Source organism: Equus asinus, chromosome 3 (assembly GCF_041296235.1).
Source record: "Equus asinus isolate D_3611 breed Donkey chromosome 3, EquAss-T2T_v2, whole genome shotgun sequence".
Lineage (NCBI taxonomy): Eukaryota > Metazoa > Chordata > Mammalia > Perissodactyla > Equidae > Equus > Equus asinus.
This window is the reverse complement of record NC_091792.1, coordinates 108,071,151-108,089,864: the sequence shown is the minus strand read 5'-3', so window position 1 is coordinate 108,089,864 and position 18,714 is coordinate 108,071,151. Positions and strand designations below refer to the sequence as shown.

General features: G+C 35.6%; 1 protein-coding gene across 1 annotated transcript in view; it reads right to left on the bottom strand.

Annotated features, from left to right (window-relative positions):
• LOC106847089 (UDP-glucuronosyltransferase 2C1-like) overlaps positions 1–16,604 on the bottom strand; it is a 35,680-nt gene extending 19,076 nt beyond the window's left edge. Inside the window, exons 1-2 of the mRNA XM_070505721.1 lie at positions 15,790–16,604; positions 9,595–9,743 (exon numbers count right to left, since the gene is read on the bottom strand). Of these exons, the coding sequence (XP_070361822.1) occupies positions 9,595–9,743; positions 15,790–16,510 (870 nt within the window). The 5' untranslated portion in view covers positions 16,511–16,604. The remainder of the gene's footprint in view (positions 1–9,594; positions 9,744–15,789) is intronic.
• Between the last annotated feature and the right edge of the window lie 2,110 nt (positions 16,605–18,714).

The window sequence follows — 18,714 nt, the reverse complement described above, 5'->3', positions numbered from 1 at the left end:
CTCCACGCCATATAGTAGTGAAGCTAGCAAAAGTCAACGACAAGGAGAAAATACTAAGGACAGCCAGGCAAAAGAAACTAACCTACAAAGGAACCCCCATCAGGCTATCAGCAGATTTCTCAGCAGAAACTTTACAGGCTAGAAGAGAGTGGAATGATATATTCAAAAATCTGAAGGACAAAAATCTACAGCCGAGAATTCTCTACCCAGTGAAAATATCCTTCAAATACGATGGAGAAATAAAAACTTTCCCAGATAAACAAAAATTAAGGGAGTTCATTGCCACAAAACCTCCTCTTCAAGAAATCCTCAGGAAAACCCTCATTCCTGAAAATTCCAAAAAAGGAAAGGGGCTACAAAACCAAGAGCAGAGGAGATAAGTAGAAGGACAACAACAGAGAGTAGCAGCTCTACATCAGAACAGATTAAACCATGGGACGAGAAACAAAGGAAACTGAAGAAAAGCAGAAAACAAGACACAAAATGGTAGTGGTAGGCCCCCACATCTCAATAATCACTCTAAATGTAAATGGATTGAACTCCCCAATCAAAAGACACAGAGTGGCAGGATGGATCAAAGAACAAGATCCAACAATATGCTGCCTCCAGGAAACACACCTCAGCCCCAAAGACAAACACAGACTCAGAGTGAAGGGATGGAGAACAATACTCCAAGCTAATAATGAACAAAAGAAAGCAGGTGTCGCTATACTAATATCAGACAAGGTAGATTTCAAAGCAAAACAGATAAAGAAAGATAAAGAGGGACAGTATATAATGATAAAAGGGACTCTCCACCAAGAAGACATAACACTTATAAATATATACGCACCCAACACAGGAGCACCAAAATTTGTAAAGCAACTCTTAATAGAACTAAAAGAAGACATCAACAACAATACAATAATAGTAGGGGACCTCAACACACCATTAACACCAATGGACAGAACATCCAGACAGAAAATCAACAAGGAAATAATAGAATTAAATGAAAAATTAGACCAGATGGACTTAATAGATATATATAGAACACTTCATCCAAAAACAGCAGGTTACACATTCTTCTCAAGTGCACATGGAACATTCTCAAGGATTGACCATATTTTGGGAACCAAAGCAAACATCAATAAATACAAGAGAGTTGAAATAATATCAAGCATCTTTTCTGATCATAATGCTATTAAACTAGAAATCAACTACAAGAAAAAAGCAGAGAAAGGTGCAAAAATGTGGAGACTAAACAACACGCTTCTCAACAAACAATGGATCATTGAAGAAATTAAAGAAGAAATCAAATTTTATCTGGAGACTAACGAAAATGAGAACACGACATACCAAAACATTTGGGATGCAGCAAAAGCAGTCCTAAGAGGGAAATTCATTGCAATACAGGCCCACCTCACTAAACAAGAAAAAGCTCACATAAGCAACCTCAAACGACACCTAACAGAACTAGAAAAAGAAGAACAAACAAAGCCCAGAGTCAGTAGAAGGAGGGAAATAATAAAAATAAGAGCAGAAATAAACGATATTGAAACAAAAAAGACAATAGAAAGGATCAATGAAACAAAGAGTTGGTTCTTCGAAAGAATTAACAAAATTGACAAACCCCTAGCCAGACTCACCAAGAAAAGAAGAGAGAAATCGCAAATTAATAACATTAGGAATGACAAAGGAGAAATCACAACAGATACCAATGAAATACAAGAGATCATAAGAGATTACTATGAAAAACTATATGCCAACAAATTGAACAACCTGGAAGAAATGGACAAATTCCTAGACTCCTACAATCTCCCCAAACTGAATCAGGAAGAAATGGAGAATCTGAATAGGCCAATCACAAGTAATGAAATAGAAATGGTAATCAAAAACCTCCCCAAAAATAAGAGTCCAGGACCAGATGGCTTCTCTGGAGAATTCTACCAAACATTCAAAGAAGACTTAATACCTATTCTCCTCAAACTGTTCCAGAAAATAGAGAAAGATGGAGAACTCCCTAACACATTCTATGAAGCCAACATCACCCTGATCCCCAAACCTGACAAGGACAACACAAAGAAGGAGAACTACAGGCCGATATCACTGATGAACATAGATGCAAAAATCCTCAACAAAATTTTGGCAAACCAATTACAGCAATACATCAAAAAGATTATACACCATGATCAAGTGGGATTTATACCAGGGACACAGGGATGGTTCAACATCCGCAAGTCAATCAACGTGATACACTACATCAACAAAATGAAAAACAAAAACCACATGATCATCTCAATAGACGCAGAGAAAGCATTCGACAAGATCCAACACCCATTTATGATAAAAACCCTCAGTAAAATGGGTATAGAAGGAAAGTACCTCAACGTAATAAAGGCCATATATGATAGACCCACAGCCAACATCATACTCAATGGACAAAAACTGAAAGCCATCCCTCTGAGGACAGGAACAAGACAAGGGTGCCCACTTTCACCACTCCTATTCAACATAGTACTGGAGGTGCTGGCCAGAGCAATTCGGCAGGAAAAAGAAATAAAAGGAATCCAAATAGGTAACGAAGAAGTAAAACTCTCGTTGTTTGCAGACGACATGATCTTATATATAGAAAACCCCAAAGAATCCACAGAAAAACTATTAGAAATAATCAACAACTACAGCAAAGTAGCAGGGTATAAAATTAACGTGCATAAATCAGTAGCAGTTCTATACACTAACAATGAACTAACAGAAAGAGAACTCAAGAACTCTATCCCATTCACAATCGCAACGAAAAAAATAAAATACCTTGGGATAAACTTAACCAAGGAAGTGAAGGATCTATACAATGAAAACTACAAGACTTTCTTGAAAGAAATTGCGATGACATAAAGAGATGGAAAGACATTCCTTGCACATGGATTGGAAGAATAAACATAGTTAAAATGTCCATACTACCTAAAGCAATATACAGATTCAATCAGAATCCCAAGAACATTCTTCACAGATATTGAACAAACAATCCTAATATTCATATGGGGCAACAAAAGACCTCGAATTGCTAAAGCAATCCTGAGCAAGAAAAACAAAGCCGGCGGAATCACAATCCCTGATTTCAAAACATACTACAAAGCTACAGTGATCAAAACAGCATGGTACTGGTACAAAAACAGGTCCACAGATCAATGGAACAGAATTGAAAGCCCAGAGATAAAACCACACATCTATGGACAGCTAATCTTCGACAAAGGAGCAGAGGGCCTACAATGGAGAAAAGAAAGTCTCTTCAACAAATGGTGCTGGGAAAACTGGACAGCCACATGCAAAAGATTGAAAATTGACCAGTCTTTTTCACCACACACCAAAATAAACTCAAAATGGATCAAAGACCTAAAGATTAGGCCTGAGACAATAAGTCTTTTGGAAGAGAATATAGGCAGTACACTCTTTGACATCAGTTTCAAAAGAATCTTTTCGGACACTGTAACTCCTCAGTTGAGGGAAACAATAGAAAGAATAAACAAATGGGACTTCATCAGACTAAAGAGCTTCTTCAAGGCAAGGGAAAACAGGATTGAAACAAAAAAACAGCTCACTAATTGGGAAAAAATATTCACAAGCCACTTATCCGACAAAGGGTTAATCTCCATAATATACAAAGACCTCACACGGCTTAACAACAAAAAAACAAACAACCCAATCAAAAAATGGGCAGAGGACATGAACAGGCATTTCTCTAAAGAAGATATGAATATGGCCAATAGACACATGAAAAGATGTTCATCATCGCTAATCATCAGGGAAATGCAAATCAAAACTACACTAAGATATCACCTTACACCGGTTAGATTGGCAAAAACATCCAAAACCAAGAGTGACAAATGTTGGAGAGGTTGTGGAGAAAAAGGAACCCCCATACACTGTTGGTGGGAATGCAAACTGGTACAGCCACTATGGAAAACAGTATGGAGATTTCTCAAAAAGTTAAAAATCGAAATACCCTATGACCCAGCCATCCCATTACTGGGTATCTATCCTAAGAACCTGATATCAGAAATCTCAAGAGTCCGTTGCACCCCTATGTTCATCGCAGCATTATTTACAATAGCCAAGACGTGGAACCAGCCTACATGCCCAGAAACTGATGATTGGATAAAGAAGATGTGGTATATATACACAATGGAATACTACTCAGCCATAAAAAAAGACAAAATTGGCCCATTCACAACAACGTGGATGGACCTTGAGGGTATTATGTTAAGCGAAATAAGCCAGTCAGAGAAAGACGAACTCTATATGACTCCACTCATAGGTGGAATTTAGTATATTGATAAGGAGATCTGATCGGTGGTTACCAGGGAAAAGGGGGGGTGGGGGTAGGGCACAGAGGGGGAAGTGGTGTACCCACAACATGACTAACAAAAATGTACAACTGAAATCTCACAAGGTTGTAATCTATCATAACATTAATAAAAAAAAAATGGTGACAACAGAAAAAGAAACGCAAGTATGTAAAAGCCTGCTGTATATAAAGGTGATAACACAAGTCATTGAGACAAACAGTGAGAATAATTCACACTGAGTAGATTATTTACTCTTGCATGGTGCTATAAAAATATATTCACTACCTAGACAAAAAGAGCAGATGAATCTCTACCTCATATTATACATTAATATAATATCTAAATGGATTAAATGAATCCACATTAAAGTGAAATTTATAATTTTTTAAAGAAAATATAAAAGAGTAGCTTTATAATCTTAGAAATGAGGAAAATATTAGACTTTGAAATGTACAAACCATAAGGTAAAAAACATGGATTTCATTACATCAAACTTAGTACTTTGTGCTTGAAAAGGGAAATCAGAGGTAACATTAACAGATACATGGAGTCGTAGAGGAAGATATTTGCAATGGCTAAACCAAGGATTAATACCTAGTTATTCTGAACTATGGAAAGAATTTGTATCACTTGGCAAAACGAAGACATAGATTATCCAAAAGAAAAATATAGCAAGTATATGAGCTTAACAGAGAGAAAATCTGAATAACTGGTAAGTTTCTGAAGAGATGTTCAACTTTGCTAGTGATTGAGATTATCAATAAAATACAACAATGTGATACCAGTTTACCTTTATGACACTGCCACATATTGGAAAATAGAATACCATCAAGGGCTAGATATGATATGGAAGATAGGACCACTTAAGCATTCCTGAAGAAACTATACGTTTGTACATATTTTCAGTGAAATAAAATGCACAATGAAATTAAGTATACGTGTACCCCATGACCCTACAACCCCACTGTTGCATATGTATCTCAAATACATGCACAGGTCCATAACGGAACATGTTTAAAATTTTTCTTCACAATATTCTTTGTTGTAGGATAGAGGTGGAGACACCTAATTGTCCTTTATAGGAAACAAATAAACAAAATGTGGTAAATACATACACCAAAATTCTCTGCACCCATCAGAATGAATGAAATATGATTACAAATAGAAACTTGGATACATATAAAAAAATAAAGCAATAAGAGAAAGAAAATGTGAACTATAGCATTACCTCATTTATATAATTAAACTCAAATCAATGTTATATGTTGTTGAAAGATCCACAGTTATCTGTGTGAATCAGAATGAGAGAGTAAACGTTACGCGCACTTGACTAGGTGTCTCTTGGTTGTGGGGTAACAGAGGAGAAGAGGCTAAAGGAAAATTATAGAAAAATAAATCAAAAGAGGTGTCTTCTTTGGCCTGATTATGGAATGGCTTGAGTTGAGAGTATGATTAACGCATACTGAGGATCTGTGGTTCAAACGAAGTGAACAAAAACAAAACCTGAATCGCATAATTCTACAAACATATGTTTTAACATTCATAATCAAACTGACATTTTTTATCATGTTGAAGTGGGAAGGAAATTTTTCCCACTTCTTCCCAACCTTTTCCTATGTCTTCCTTAGAAGGAAGAGGTGAAGATCTGTTTGAGTCTTACTGCAGAACCTGATTGGGTCAACTTTACTAAGAGATCATTCTACTGAGTGAGATAAGTAGAATTATCACAAGTAGACTTAGACATGGCTGATAGTGGCTCCTTCTCTACTTTTTCTGTAGATGAGGTCAAAAGTTTAAGGAGAAAAGAACATGTTCAAAAGACAGGCCTTGAAGGCTGTTTTCTTCTTTTCATCTTTAAACTGATATTATTTTGACGTAGCTGCCTGATTATTGGTAAGATTTTTACTCAGAGGAAACAGAAGCTATGTACAGTTGAGTCTAACCAAATGATCCAGACTAATTTATTGCATAGAGATTAAGGCACGAATGCAGTTAACAAAAAGGGCTTCCACTTATTAATTTGTCATTGTACATATGCTAAATCAAACACAGCAGGCAAATATGGTTATTGTTTGTGGAAATATTCAAGTTTTACCAGGTTCTCCTACCATATGTCTGACTGTTAAAGCCTCAAACTTCATGACTACTTTACTTTTCACCCTCATTATGGGTTACCTTACACATTCACATTGGCTCTTGTATTTGTACGTGACAGATAGATTTAGTGTCCTTAATCTGATTTTTATAATCAGGAATATTATTGAAAATCCTGAAATATTCTAACACCCAAATTTAACATGAATTATTCAAAAAATTAAATATTATGAAATAATTTACTGTATTAAAGAACCTTTACTGCCATCATAGAATTAGGAATCAATTTTTTTCATGAGCATGAGAGCATGGTCCTTATTTGAATACAGAGATTGTGATTGTGCTTTTGTAGTGTCCCCAAGGCGCTACTGTGTTCTTGTGGGAGGAGACAGGGGAAATAAGATTCCATCGGAAACACCTTAAAGCTCTGACCCTTTCGATCAGAGCTTCTTAAAAGTCATACAAAAATTATCAGATAGATCCTTTGTGCCACACTGATGGTAAAATAAATAAATACACAAATGTACAAATACATATATTATATATACATATATGTGTGTGTTACTGGATCAAAAATAAGGCAATAGAAGTGTCCCAAATATACATGAATTATTAAAATATAGCAAATATGCATATAAGTAAGTTTCACACTATCCCAACTGGTGATTTCTATGCTTTTAGAATTGAATCTTTATAGTGCATAGATCTTTTATCCAAAAGTATGAAATAATATGAAGAAGGCTCAGAATATTTAAGTGACTACTTTCTGAGGAGAAGTAATGGTCTAAAACAATATAGAATGGATATCCAGTATTAATTAACTTGTCAAAATTAAGTTAATGTATTCATATAATGAGACAAATTAAAAATTTATGTTACATTATTTAAAAATTCCCAAATATTTTCAGCCTCTCCAATGAGTATTTCATATGCTTCCTGGTATTATCTGAAACTTGGGTCTTGCTCTATAATCTTGTCACGGTACTCTACTCATTTTACCCTGCCTGCATCAGGGTCCAGATAGAAGCTTGATCTGTGTCCTCTCTTCTCCTGACTGAATTTTTAACTATTTCTTTTTCTTTGTTCTTATAAAATATCCTTGTCTTCAGGTGTTTAATCTGTGTTGTCCACTACCCATGCTCACTATACCACCTGTCAGACTTTCAGGTATACCCCTGTTCATAGACGCCTTTGGCACCTGTCTCATAGTCTTCTGCTCTTCCCAAAATTCCGTTTTTACCCCGTGTGGCTTAACAAATACAAAATGATGTCTTCTTATCCCTTGACATCATTAATTTAAAAGCCCTGCTTATGGAAAAGTAGAAACTATGGAGGCAGTTAAAAAAAATCAGTGATTTTCTGGGGTTTAGGGTCTGGGAGGGATGAATAAGTGGAGCACAGGGGAATTTTAGGACAGAGAAACTCTTCTCTATGATATTATCAAGGTTAATACATCTCATTTTACATTTATCAAAACCTATAGAATGTACAAGACAAGGAGTTAACCTTAAAGTAAACTATGGACCTTGGTAGATACTGATGTGTGAAATGTTGGTCCATTGATTGTAACAAATGTGTCACACTAGTGTGGGATATTGATAGTGGGGGAAGCCATAAGTGGGAGGAGGACAGGAGACAGGTGGAAACTCTCTGCAATTTCTGTTCAATTTTGCTGTGAGTATAAATGGATCTAACAAAAAGTATATTAGTTAAAAAATCACAAACAGTACGTAGACCTCTCCCGAAAGAGTAAGACACTGTATTCAGTACTAGGCATTTCATGGCACCTCAAATTCAACATACTCAGATATAAAAACCCTCAAACTGTTCTTCAGCTTAGTAAATGGCAATATTCTCTACTAAATTTCCCATACAAAGAAAGAAAAAGCCAAAAATCCATTCACTCTTGAACTCTCTCCCTTAACGTCCACCTACAGCCAATCACCAAATACCGTGGACTCTCTTTGTAAATGCTTCTTAAATCTCTGCACTTCTACTCATAATCACTATCATATTGTAGTTTGAATCTCTATAATCTCTTGCAGTAACCATGTCAACTGTATGTTAACTCATTTCCTTGCTTTAAATCTGGTTCCACTCCAGTAAATTCAATAGCCAAGATTTATGAAGAGGCAATTTATATCACGTGACTGCTTAAAAATTATGCATTGAACCTTCCTTGACCTTAAATTTAAAGAATGTTTAGTATTGCCCATTTGTTTTTTCATAACCTATCCCCCGATTATTTCTCTAGTCTATTCAAGCCAATCAGTTCATCATTACTGAACTTCTGCCATAATTTTTGAATAGAGCATCATATCTCTATATGATCTATTCTCAAATTTTTATAATGTCCTTACCATTATCCATTTCTCAGATAAGGTGATGCTAAGTAACATGCAACTACAAAATCTCAGTGGCATAAAACAACAGTTTATTTGTTTCTCATGTCATATGTTTGTCTATTGAACTGCAGTTGGTATATATATATATATTCCTTATTTTTTTTGTTTTGAGGAAAACTAAGCTCTGAGCTAACATCTGCAGCCAATCCTCCTCTTTTTGCTGAGGAAGACTGGCCCTGAGCTAACATCTGTGCCCATCTTCCTCTACTTTATATGTAGGATGCCTGCTACAGCATGGTTTGACAAGCAGTGCAAAGGCCTGCACCTTGTATCTGAACCTGTGAACCCCTGGCAGCTAAAGCAGAGCATACAAACTTAACCTCTACACCACAGGGCCAGCCCCAAGGAACATATATTATTTAATCCAGAGCTCACATTGACAGACTAGCCAATATTTGGAACACAGCCTGTTGATGTAACAAAGGAAAAGAGAATTCTGGAATATTTGGACCTGATAATCAGGTTTTCATCTTGGAAGTGATGCAGGACATTTTAGCTTATAGTCATTGCCCAGAGAGTGTTTCATGGTTCCACTAAGTTCAGGGCTAGGAATTTCATTCCTATCAAATATCTGGCATACTTGGTGAACATCACTAATGATTGCCATGATAATGTTGAAAGTTCCCTATGGCAGTATAATACTCTAGGAGGATACTGTCTATTAATTCCTGTGTCTATGTTTTCAGTTTGAGGTCAAATATTTTAAGTAATAAACTAGAAATCATTCCTAAAGACAAATATTCAAGGAAGCAAACATAAGGGCATTTAATTACCTTAGGGAGGGGCTTTGCGGGCTTGCAGTGTAGTCCTCCAACAAATTCAAAGTGAGGTAAATAAGGGTAAGGAAATTCAAATTCCCAGGAAGTTCGAATCAACCACATTGCAGCTTTCCTGATAATTTCACATAATGTGGTGGGTTTTCCTGAATAAAAATGAAGGGTGATAGAGGAAAAACAAAAATATGCTAAGTGGGAAATATTTTACTGTCCAAGTTTCTAAGAAAAGTCCTTAAAATACCAATATTAGGCTTACGTATGCCATGTGAAATTCATTGGCCCCTATCCCAAGAGTATACCATAGTAAGATTATGAATAATGAAACAGGGATTTCAGTCCAGAACACGAGAAAAGACTGCCGACAATACAGTCTCTCTGCTTGACCTAAGCCTGAGCCCTAGACCCTGCTCAGAATTGGCTAATGCTCCCAGCAAGAACAGGAACCTCAGGCAGTGATCCTCAGCTCCCTGTGGTAGTGCCTTCTCCACTTCTGGAATTCCAATTTATCTCACCCTTGTTCCTCCAAAAGCCTTTTAATATCTTTGAGAAATGACTTTTGTAATTTTCCCATCTTTTTCTAATGTTTTCAAGTGTGCTGCCATAACTAATTACATCCTACCAGTAATGGAAATCTTTTGATAAATTTTTCAAAAGTGATTATCCACTTGCTATGCAAAATCAAAGTGCCTGTTTCACAAGACTTTGTCGTCTTTGGTAAAGATACAGCAATGCATAATAATCTGGGGGACAAATATTTGCTATTCTGACATATTTGGCAAATGGTACAAAATGGGCACCTTTCAACTGAAGTGGTAGCCATTAACCATTAACAGAAAAAGAACTCAAATTAGTGACTCTGAATTAAATCTTTTTTCTTTAGTTTGGAGCCAGAGCTTCATTTCTAAATTCCATTCAGTTATTATCATATGAGAAAGCTTACCCAGAGGTTTGGTGTCCTTTTGAAATATACATTCACTATTACTGGTATGAAAAAAATCCAACTACTATGTGGTTTCCCACCATATGGCTTTTTGAATATTCTCCTTGATGTACTAAATGCGCTAAAGTTTTGATAAGAAGATATGAGGGATTTTGAACTGACCAAGATAATCTATCTATATAAGAGATGACAAGCAAATACCAATACTTTATGAGTTTGAGCCTGGTATTGAAAATGGTATTCAACACCTGGTTTTATACTCAGAACTTATCCCATTTTGATGCCTTATTGGTGTCAGCGATGGATATAATCTTATTCTGTTTGTGTGATGCTTCACTCCCTCGCCTTTTAAATGAAAGTTTTATTGAGATATAGTTTATATAACAGAGAAGTCCTCCTTCTAAATACACAATTGAGTAGTTTTAGTATATTCATAAAATTGTGCAACCATGACAACCATTTATTTTTAGAATATTTTCATTACCCCAGAAGAAATCTCATATCCATTGGCAATCATTCTCCATTTCCCCCTCTTCCCAGCCACTACCAACCACCAATCTACCTTCTGTTTCTATTTGCTTATTCAAAAACAATTTTGTTTCATTTCATATAAATGAAATTGTATACTATGTGGTCTACGTGCTACTTTGTTTCACTTAGCGTAAGATTTTCAAGGTTCATCCATGTTGTAGTATGTATCAGTACTTCATTGCTTTTCTTGCTGAATAATGTTTCTTTGTATGGATATACTTCATTTTGTTTAGCCATTCATCAGTTGATGAACATTTGGGTTGTTTCCATTTTTGGCTACTAGGAATAATGCTCCTGTCAGCAGTCATGTACATATTTGTCCGGAAATACGTTTTCATTTATCTTGGATATATGCCTAGGAATGGAATTACAGAGTCATGTGGTTGATTCACTTTCTTTCACAATAAGATAATATCAGTTTCCTGTTAAATGTCTACTCCTTAAATAATAATCTAGTGTGCTTAATGCATCTTAATCAAATGAAGACAATATACTACAAGAGGAGCAAAAAATAATGGTTTTGCATAAATAGACTACGAGAAAATGTTCCAAATTTGGAAATCAAGAGAAATTACAGCATGCCCTTTTGATACCATGCTAAGGCATGGTTAAACAACAAATGAAGGAATATTTAATTCTTTAGACGAATGTGCCTGTGTTTTATTTTGTTATTTATCACTGACTTACTATGGACTTTTGAGTCTAAATATGGTGACACTAAATGTCACTTAAATGTAACATATATTTACGTTTAAAAATTACATATATTAAATGTAATTTATATATTTGTCTGGTAGAAAAGATCACACCACAAATTATGATTTTGTTACCCTTTAGGACATTAACTAGTTTTGTGTCTAACCTATTAGTATTATCTTAACATTCCTTTTTTTCCCTAAAATATTTATAAATAGTTCCTCAAAATATATTTTGAGCCAGATTTCCCATCTTACTGATTTTCTCCTTGATGACTTGAATTAATCTATGGTATGTTTCACTGAATAATTCTATAAGAGTTATGAGTTTTATTTTTTAAAATTTGAGAAATATAGTAGAGTACATTATAAAATGAAGATATTAAATTCTGAATAGCCAAATGATAATCTATAGCTAATAGCATTTTTAAATTTATGAGCGTTAAAGAAGTGTTTTCCTTCTATTTATCAAGCCTTCATTCTTCTTTCTCAGATTATTGATATATTCCCAGAAAAAATATTCTAGAGTGCCAAGAGTTAGGCAAGAATCAAAGACAGTCATATCCTATCACTAATGCTTCACTATGTAAGAGGTTCCAAAAATGAATATGAAACTTCTAGAATCAAAAGTGAGGAATTTAGATCCAGTGGTAGATCATTCACTGCCTAATCCATGACTCAGAAAATGTCTCCAGCATGAGATTCTGATTTATCTTTTCTCAGTTTTGTCTTTTGCTGCTTGAACTCTGACCATGGATAAGTAATGGGTGCAGCAATTTCTGCCCACGTTCTTTTTAGGGTCATGGCTAATAGGAAATAAGCACCTGCTTCTGTCGCAGAACTTCCAGAAAAAGTCTCAATGCAATGTGTTGGTCTTGAATAGGTCATATGCCTCCCTGAACATCTGACATATTCCAGGGCAGCATTCTTCCTTAGAAGCATTCATACTTTTTGTAAGTTGGTGAGGAAGTAATTTCTCAGAGAAAATTTAGAACAGATACCAGACAAAAGTATAAGGGACACTGCTTTATAAAATAAGAGATCACAACTATAAAGAAAAATTTTATTTATTTACTTTTTCTGAGAAAGATTCACCCTGAGCTAATATTTGTTGCCTATCTCACTCTTTTCGTTTTTTTCCTCCCCAAAGCCCCAGTATGCAGTTGTGTGTTCTAGTTACATCTAAGTCCTTCTAGTTTTTCCTCAGTGAGCCACCACCACAGCATGGCTATTGACAGTCAAGTGGTGTGGTTCTGTGCTGGGAAATGAACCTGAACCAAGGAAAGAGAGCCTGCTGAACCTTAATCACTAGGCCATCACACTCTTTAATATTTTTTAGTAATAATCTTAAACTTTACTTCTGTTAAATAATAACAAGGAAAACAATCCTAAAATTCATATGGAACCACAAAAGACTTCAAATAGCCAGAGCAACCCTAGGAAAGAAAAGCAAAGCTGAAGGAATCACACTTCCTGATTTCAAACTAGACTATAAAAGTATCATGATCAAAACTATATGATACTGGCATAAATACAAACACATAGACCAATGGAACAGAAACAGCAGCCCCAAAATGAATCCATGCATATGCGGTCAATGATAATTCACAAGGGAACCAAGAATACCTAGTGAAAAAACACAGTCTCTCCAGTAAACAGTGTTGGAAAAATTGGATAGCCACATGCAAAAGAATGAAACTAGACCTCAATCTTGTTCCATTCACAAAAATTAACTCAAAATAGATTAAAAACTTAAATGTAAGACCTGAAATTGTAAAACTCCTAGAAGAAAACATAGGGAAAAAGCTTTTTGACATCAGTCTTAATGATAATTGTTTGGATATGTTGCCTAAAGCATAAGCAACAAATTAAAGATCAACAAATGGGACCTCGTCAAACTGAAAGCTTCTGCATAGTAAAGGAAATGATAAACAAAAAGAAAAGACAATCTATAAAATGGGAGGAAATATTTGCGAACCACATATCTGATAAGGGGTTAATATTCAAAATATATAAGAAACTCATAAAACTCAATAGCAGCAAAACAAATAATCCAAATAAAAAATAAGCAAAAGAGGGGCCAGCCCAGTGGCATAGGTTCTGCTTGGCGGCCCGGGGTTCACTGATTCGGATCCTGGGTGTGGACCTATGCACTGCTTGTCCAGCCATGCTGTGGTAGGCGTCCCACATATAAAGTAGAGGAAAATGGGCATGGATGTTAGCTCAGGGCCAGTCTTCCTCAGCAACAAGAGGAGGATTGGCCACAGATGTTAGTTCAGGGTAATCTTCCTCAAAAAAGAACTTTAAAAAAAATGAGAAAAAAGACCTGAATACATATTTGTCCAAAGAAGAAATTCAAAAAGCTGACCAGTACATGAAAAGATGCTCAACATTACTAATCATCAGGAAAAAGCAAATCAAAACCACAAAGAGATATCAGCTCACACCTCATCAAAAAGACAAGAGATAACAAATGATGGAAAGAATGTAACCACCAAAAAATTTAAAATAAAACTATGTTATCATCCAGAATTCTGGGTATAAATCTGAAGAAAAGGAAATCACTATCCAAAAGAGATGTCTGAACTCTCATGTTCATTGAAACATTATTTACAACAGCCACTACAAGGAAACAACCTAAGTGTACATTGATGGATGAATGAATAAAGAACGCTGTTACATTTAGAATGGAATATTATTCAGCCATGTGAAAGAAATAAATCTTACCATTTACCTCAATATGGATGAACCTTGAGGGAATTATGCTAAGTGCAGTAAATAAGAAGGAGAAAGACAAATACTGTACGATATCACTTATGTGTGCAGTCTGAAGAACAAACAAACAAACAACAAATTTTATAGATACAGAGAATAGATTGGTGGTTGTCAGATGCCGAGGTTGGAAGGTGGGCACAATAGGTGAAGTTGTTCAAAAAGTACAAACTTTCATTTATAAAATAGGTAAATCACGGGATGTAATGTACAGCATGATGATTATACTTAAGAATACTATATCGTCTACTTGAAAGTTGCTATGAAAGTCAATCATAGGTGTTCTCATTTCAAGAAAAAAAATTTGGAACTATGGGTGGTGGTGAGTGTTAAGTAGACTTGTTGTGGTGATCATTTCACAATAAACACAAATATCAAATCACTATGCTGTACACCTGAAATTAATATAATGTTATCTTTCAATTATGTCTCAAAAAAACTCCTAAATACTATAAGCAGGGTACTACTTCCTTAAAGATAACTAATATCTTACACAAAATCATTCCTAAAACAATTATATGAATACTTTTTTAAATAAAAAATCAATTATGCAAAAGGTGCAAAAAGGAGGTAAATGGACTTGCCAAAACAGAGAGAAACATTGTGCTGAGGGCCAAAGCTCACTAGTTGACCTTTAATGCATTCTTTGATAGAAGAAGAACAACAAAACAGTGAGGTAAGTTAAAAAACCTTGAAACATGGTCCTTCAGAGAAAAATTTTCCAGTTTTTTCCTCTTTGGGAGACAAGAGCAGATGAAACCAAGATATATTTTTTTATTTTCTAGTTTTGTGCTCACCATATGACAAGCCCTGCAACCATGCAACTACACCTAGATAGGATGCAAACAGAAAGCCAAAGAAGCAGCAAATTAATCAAAAAGAAAATGGGGTATATAGAAGAGTTAACAAGAGAGAAAGAGTCCAAGGTTTTGGAAACGAAAAACACAGTTAGATGTGGGTTTTCCAGATACTCAAAAAAATTAGTAGCAGCAAGTAAGATTGTTGTATAAATATAAAGAGTATTCCTTCTCTGATAAGTTGTAAGTACTCAATCATCTAAAACAAACAAAAGAATCATTTTTTTTTCCACTTCAAACAGCTTATGCACTGTTTAGCCACAATTTAGTTTCTCCAAGATGCAAAGAAGTTGGGCTCCTCACTTAAAAGTATCTTTTTAAAGTTTTATACACTCAGATAAATATTTACATTTTTCATATGAAATATGAATTCTTATTATATGCAAATTTCTCTTACCTAAAACCTTGCTATAATAGTCATCCCATTCCGGAAATAGAAAATATAAAAACATCATATCATTCATTGTGTAAAATAACCAATTCTCCAGCCTCTGTACAAAAGTCATGTTGTCTGTCAGTCCCGTCGTGCTGCCAGGAACATAAGAAGAAGGAGAGGGAAGCCCTCCACACACTCTCTCAATGACATTCCCCTCAGAAAATCTAAAAGAGTATATAAATGGAATATTGAGAAGCTCAGCCAAGAGCTCCCCACAAAAGCTTAAAGGATCAGCAACACAGATATCAAACTTAGCTGCCTGTAGCCTGCTGAGTAACTCCGTATTTGTGATAGCACTGTCACATGCTCTTTTGAGTGTTCTTAAAAAATTCTTGTTCAATTCTATCAGTTTTACTTGCGTGTCCCACCACGAAAGTCTTGGCAGTTCAAAAATAGCTGTATAGAAATCGTTATTGAACTCTTCCATGAGATCTTCTTTAGTTACTGAAAGTTGAAGGATCTCTACATTAAAGGGAATCTTGCTATCATCCATCATAAGGTTGGGTGAAGGTACCAGTATGGTTATTTCGTGCCCACGAAGATGGAGTTCTTCCAGAATAACTTTTAAATTAATCCAATGACTAAAATCCATGGGCCATACAAGTACTTTCCCAGTCCTTCCAGAGTCAAAGAAACACAGATGCAGCATGAAAAGCACACAGAAGCCTTTCACAGTCTTCATGATCAGCTCCTGCTCTAACAAAATCCGGGCTTAAACCAACTGCATGAATTTCACAGTCAAAAGCCCTCTTCTTTGACTCTCTCAACCAATTTGTAGTACGTTGGACTGAACTATGAACAGTATACTTTGTATTATTGATAAAATTAAACACAACCACTTGGACAAAGAAAATGTCAATAAGGTCAATGAAATGAGTGAGGAAGGAAATACTCCTAATCAGAGTTTCAAAACTTCTTTTAGAGGATATGAAAATAAAGAGGATTAAAGTTAAACACAAATCTAAACTTCTAAATGATGTTAAGAAAAGCCATCACCATATGATGTATATTAAATTGACTGTATTTTTCTATCTTTTTTCTGATTTCATTTGATGTTCATTCAGACAGAATTTTCTCTCTAGTATTTATCTTACTCATTACTTTGCTAGATATTCTAGACATGAAGGAGGCTATCATCTACTCCCTGAAGGAGATAATGTGAGCACTGTAAGAGGTGTTAAGGCAGAGAGAAGATTTAAATCCAAATATTCTACTGCTAAATGTAGTGTTCTTTCTGCTAAATCATGTTTATCTTAAAGAGAAAAAGATTTTTTTTAAATTACTGCAGATGTGATTACAAGTTTTGATTCTACCTTAATGTTATGTTGAGAAGAGATATTTTAGAACAAAACAGGCAAATCATAAAGAAGATAACAATAATCTTACCCATCTTTCCAGCACATCCTTTCTATTTTCTTTGCTTTCTTAATCTAAGAGGCTTTTTAAAATGTAAACTTCCATTATTTCACTTGGATCCCCACACCTGGAACCCACTGCCCCATGTAGAAATGGATCCAATGATATTTAGGACAATAACTTCATCTATAAGCTTCTTGCTTAAAAAGCTTATTTTTCATCAAGTAGTTTATCAATACGAATATGTTATGACAATAACACTATCATTTCTATTGTTATAAGAGTAACTGGATAATAAAAATTAGGATTGAACAATTATTCAATTGACCATCATATCTATAAATTCAACCTCCAAATAAAAATCAATCCATTCTCCTTTATCAGTTTTCACTGCCATCAATCTAATCCTGGCCCTTTTGTGATCTAACCTAGACGAACAGCAGTGGCCTTCTGATATTCCTGCTTTCAATGTGCACAACTGCGACTATCTTTCCACATAGGAACTTTTCTGATTCTCAAAAAATCTACTCCAAAGAATGTCACTCCTGAGCAAAATAGTTTAATAACTTTATTTTTTATATGTGTTAAAATCTATGTTGTCTGACACGGCCCCCAACATCCTGACTAGATTTCTAATCTTCTATTGTTCCAGTTTCCTCCTCTAATCCATATCAGCTTTCTTTGAGCTTTTTGATTATAAGAAATTCCTTTCTAGAGTGACATCAGCAGACTGCAGAATAGGCATTCTTTACTGTCCTCATCCCCCCAAAGAAAATTGATTTTGATAGTCACCCACTGATGAGAGTACCTGTGGGAATCTGGGAGTCTGATCGAGAAGTTTCAACTGACCATGGAACACATAATTCCAAGAATAGATGCAGTGAAGATGGTAAAAGGAACAGTTTCACTTTGTCTGTGTTCCTCCCCCACCAGGCAGTATAACACAGTGCCAGGAGAGAACACTGTGACCTGTGATTTATGCTATGGCAGGAAGTGTGATTGTGTGAGCGAGCACCTAGCTTCTCCAGTCATGCAGGATGCTGCCCAAGAGGCCCACTTCTTTCTGCCATACTAAGGTTACTGAGGAGATCTGCAAAGCTGAAGGGCTAGAAGAGGCTGGGATCACAGCTAGAGCTCAGAACTCATTAAAGTGTTGCTGCAAAGCACTTCATGGTTCTTCCTACTGATGAATTTGTGGACTCCACTGGAAAGCTTGCCTGCAAGCCCCTGTTGACACCTTGCTGGCTGATCACCCTCAAATGTCCCAAAGATGCCCCTCAAGCACCAGACACTTCACTCCAATTACCCTGATAGCTCCAGATGTGTGCTCCCATTGATGGTGAGAGTGAGCTTTTGTAGAAAGCTAGTGAGCAAGTGCAGAAAGCTGGGCATAGTTTTTGAGTTTGGGAGAATATCACAAACTGGAGCATTTCAGGCCTCTGCCTTTGGGAAAACAAATGGGAGGCTCTCAAAACTTGGTCTGGCTTTGTGAGATCAAGAGAAGTCATATAATCTGAAGAAATCTCCCTC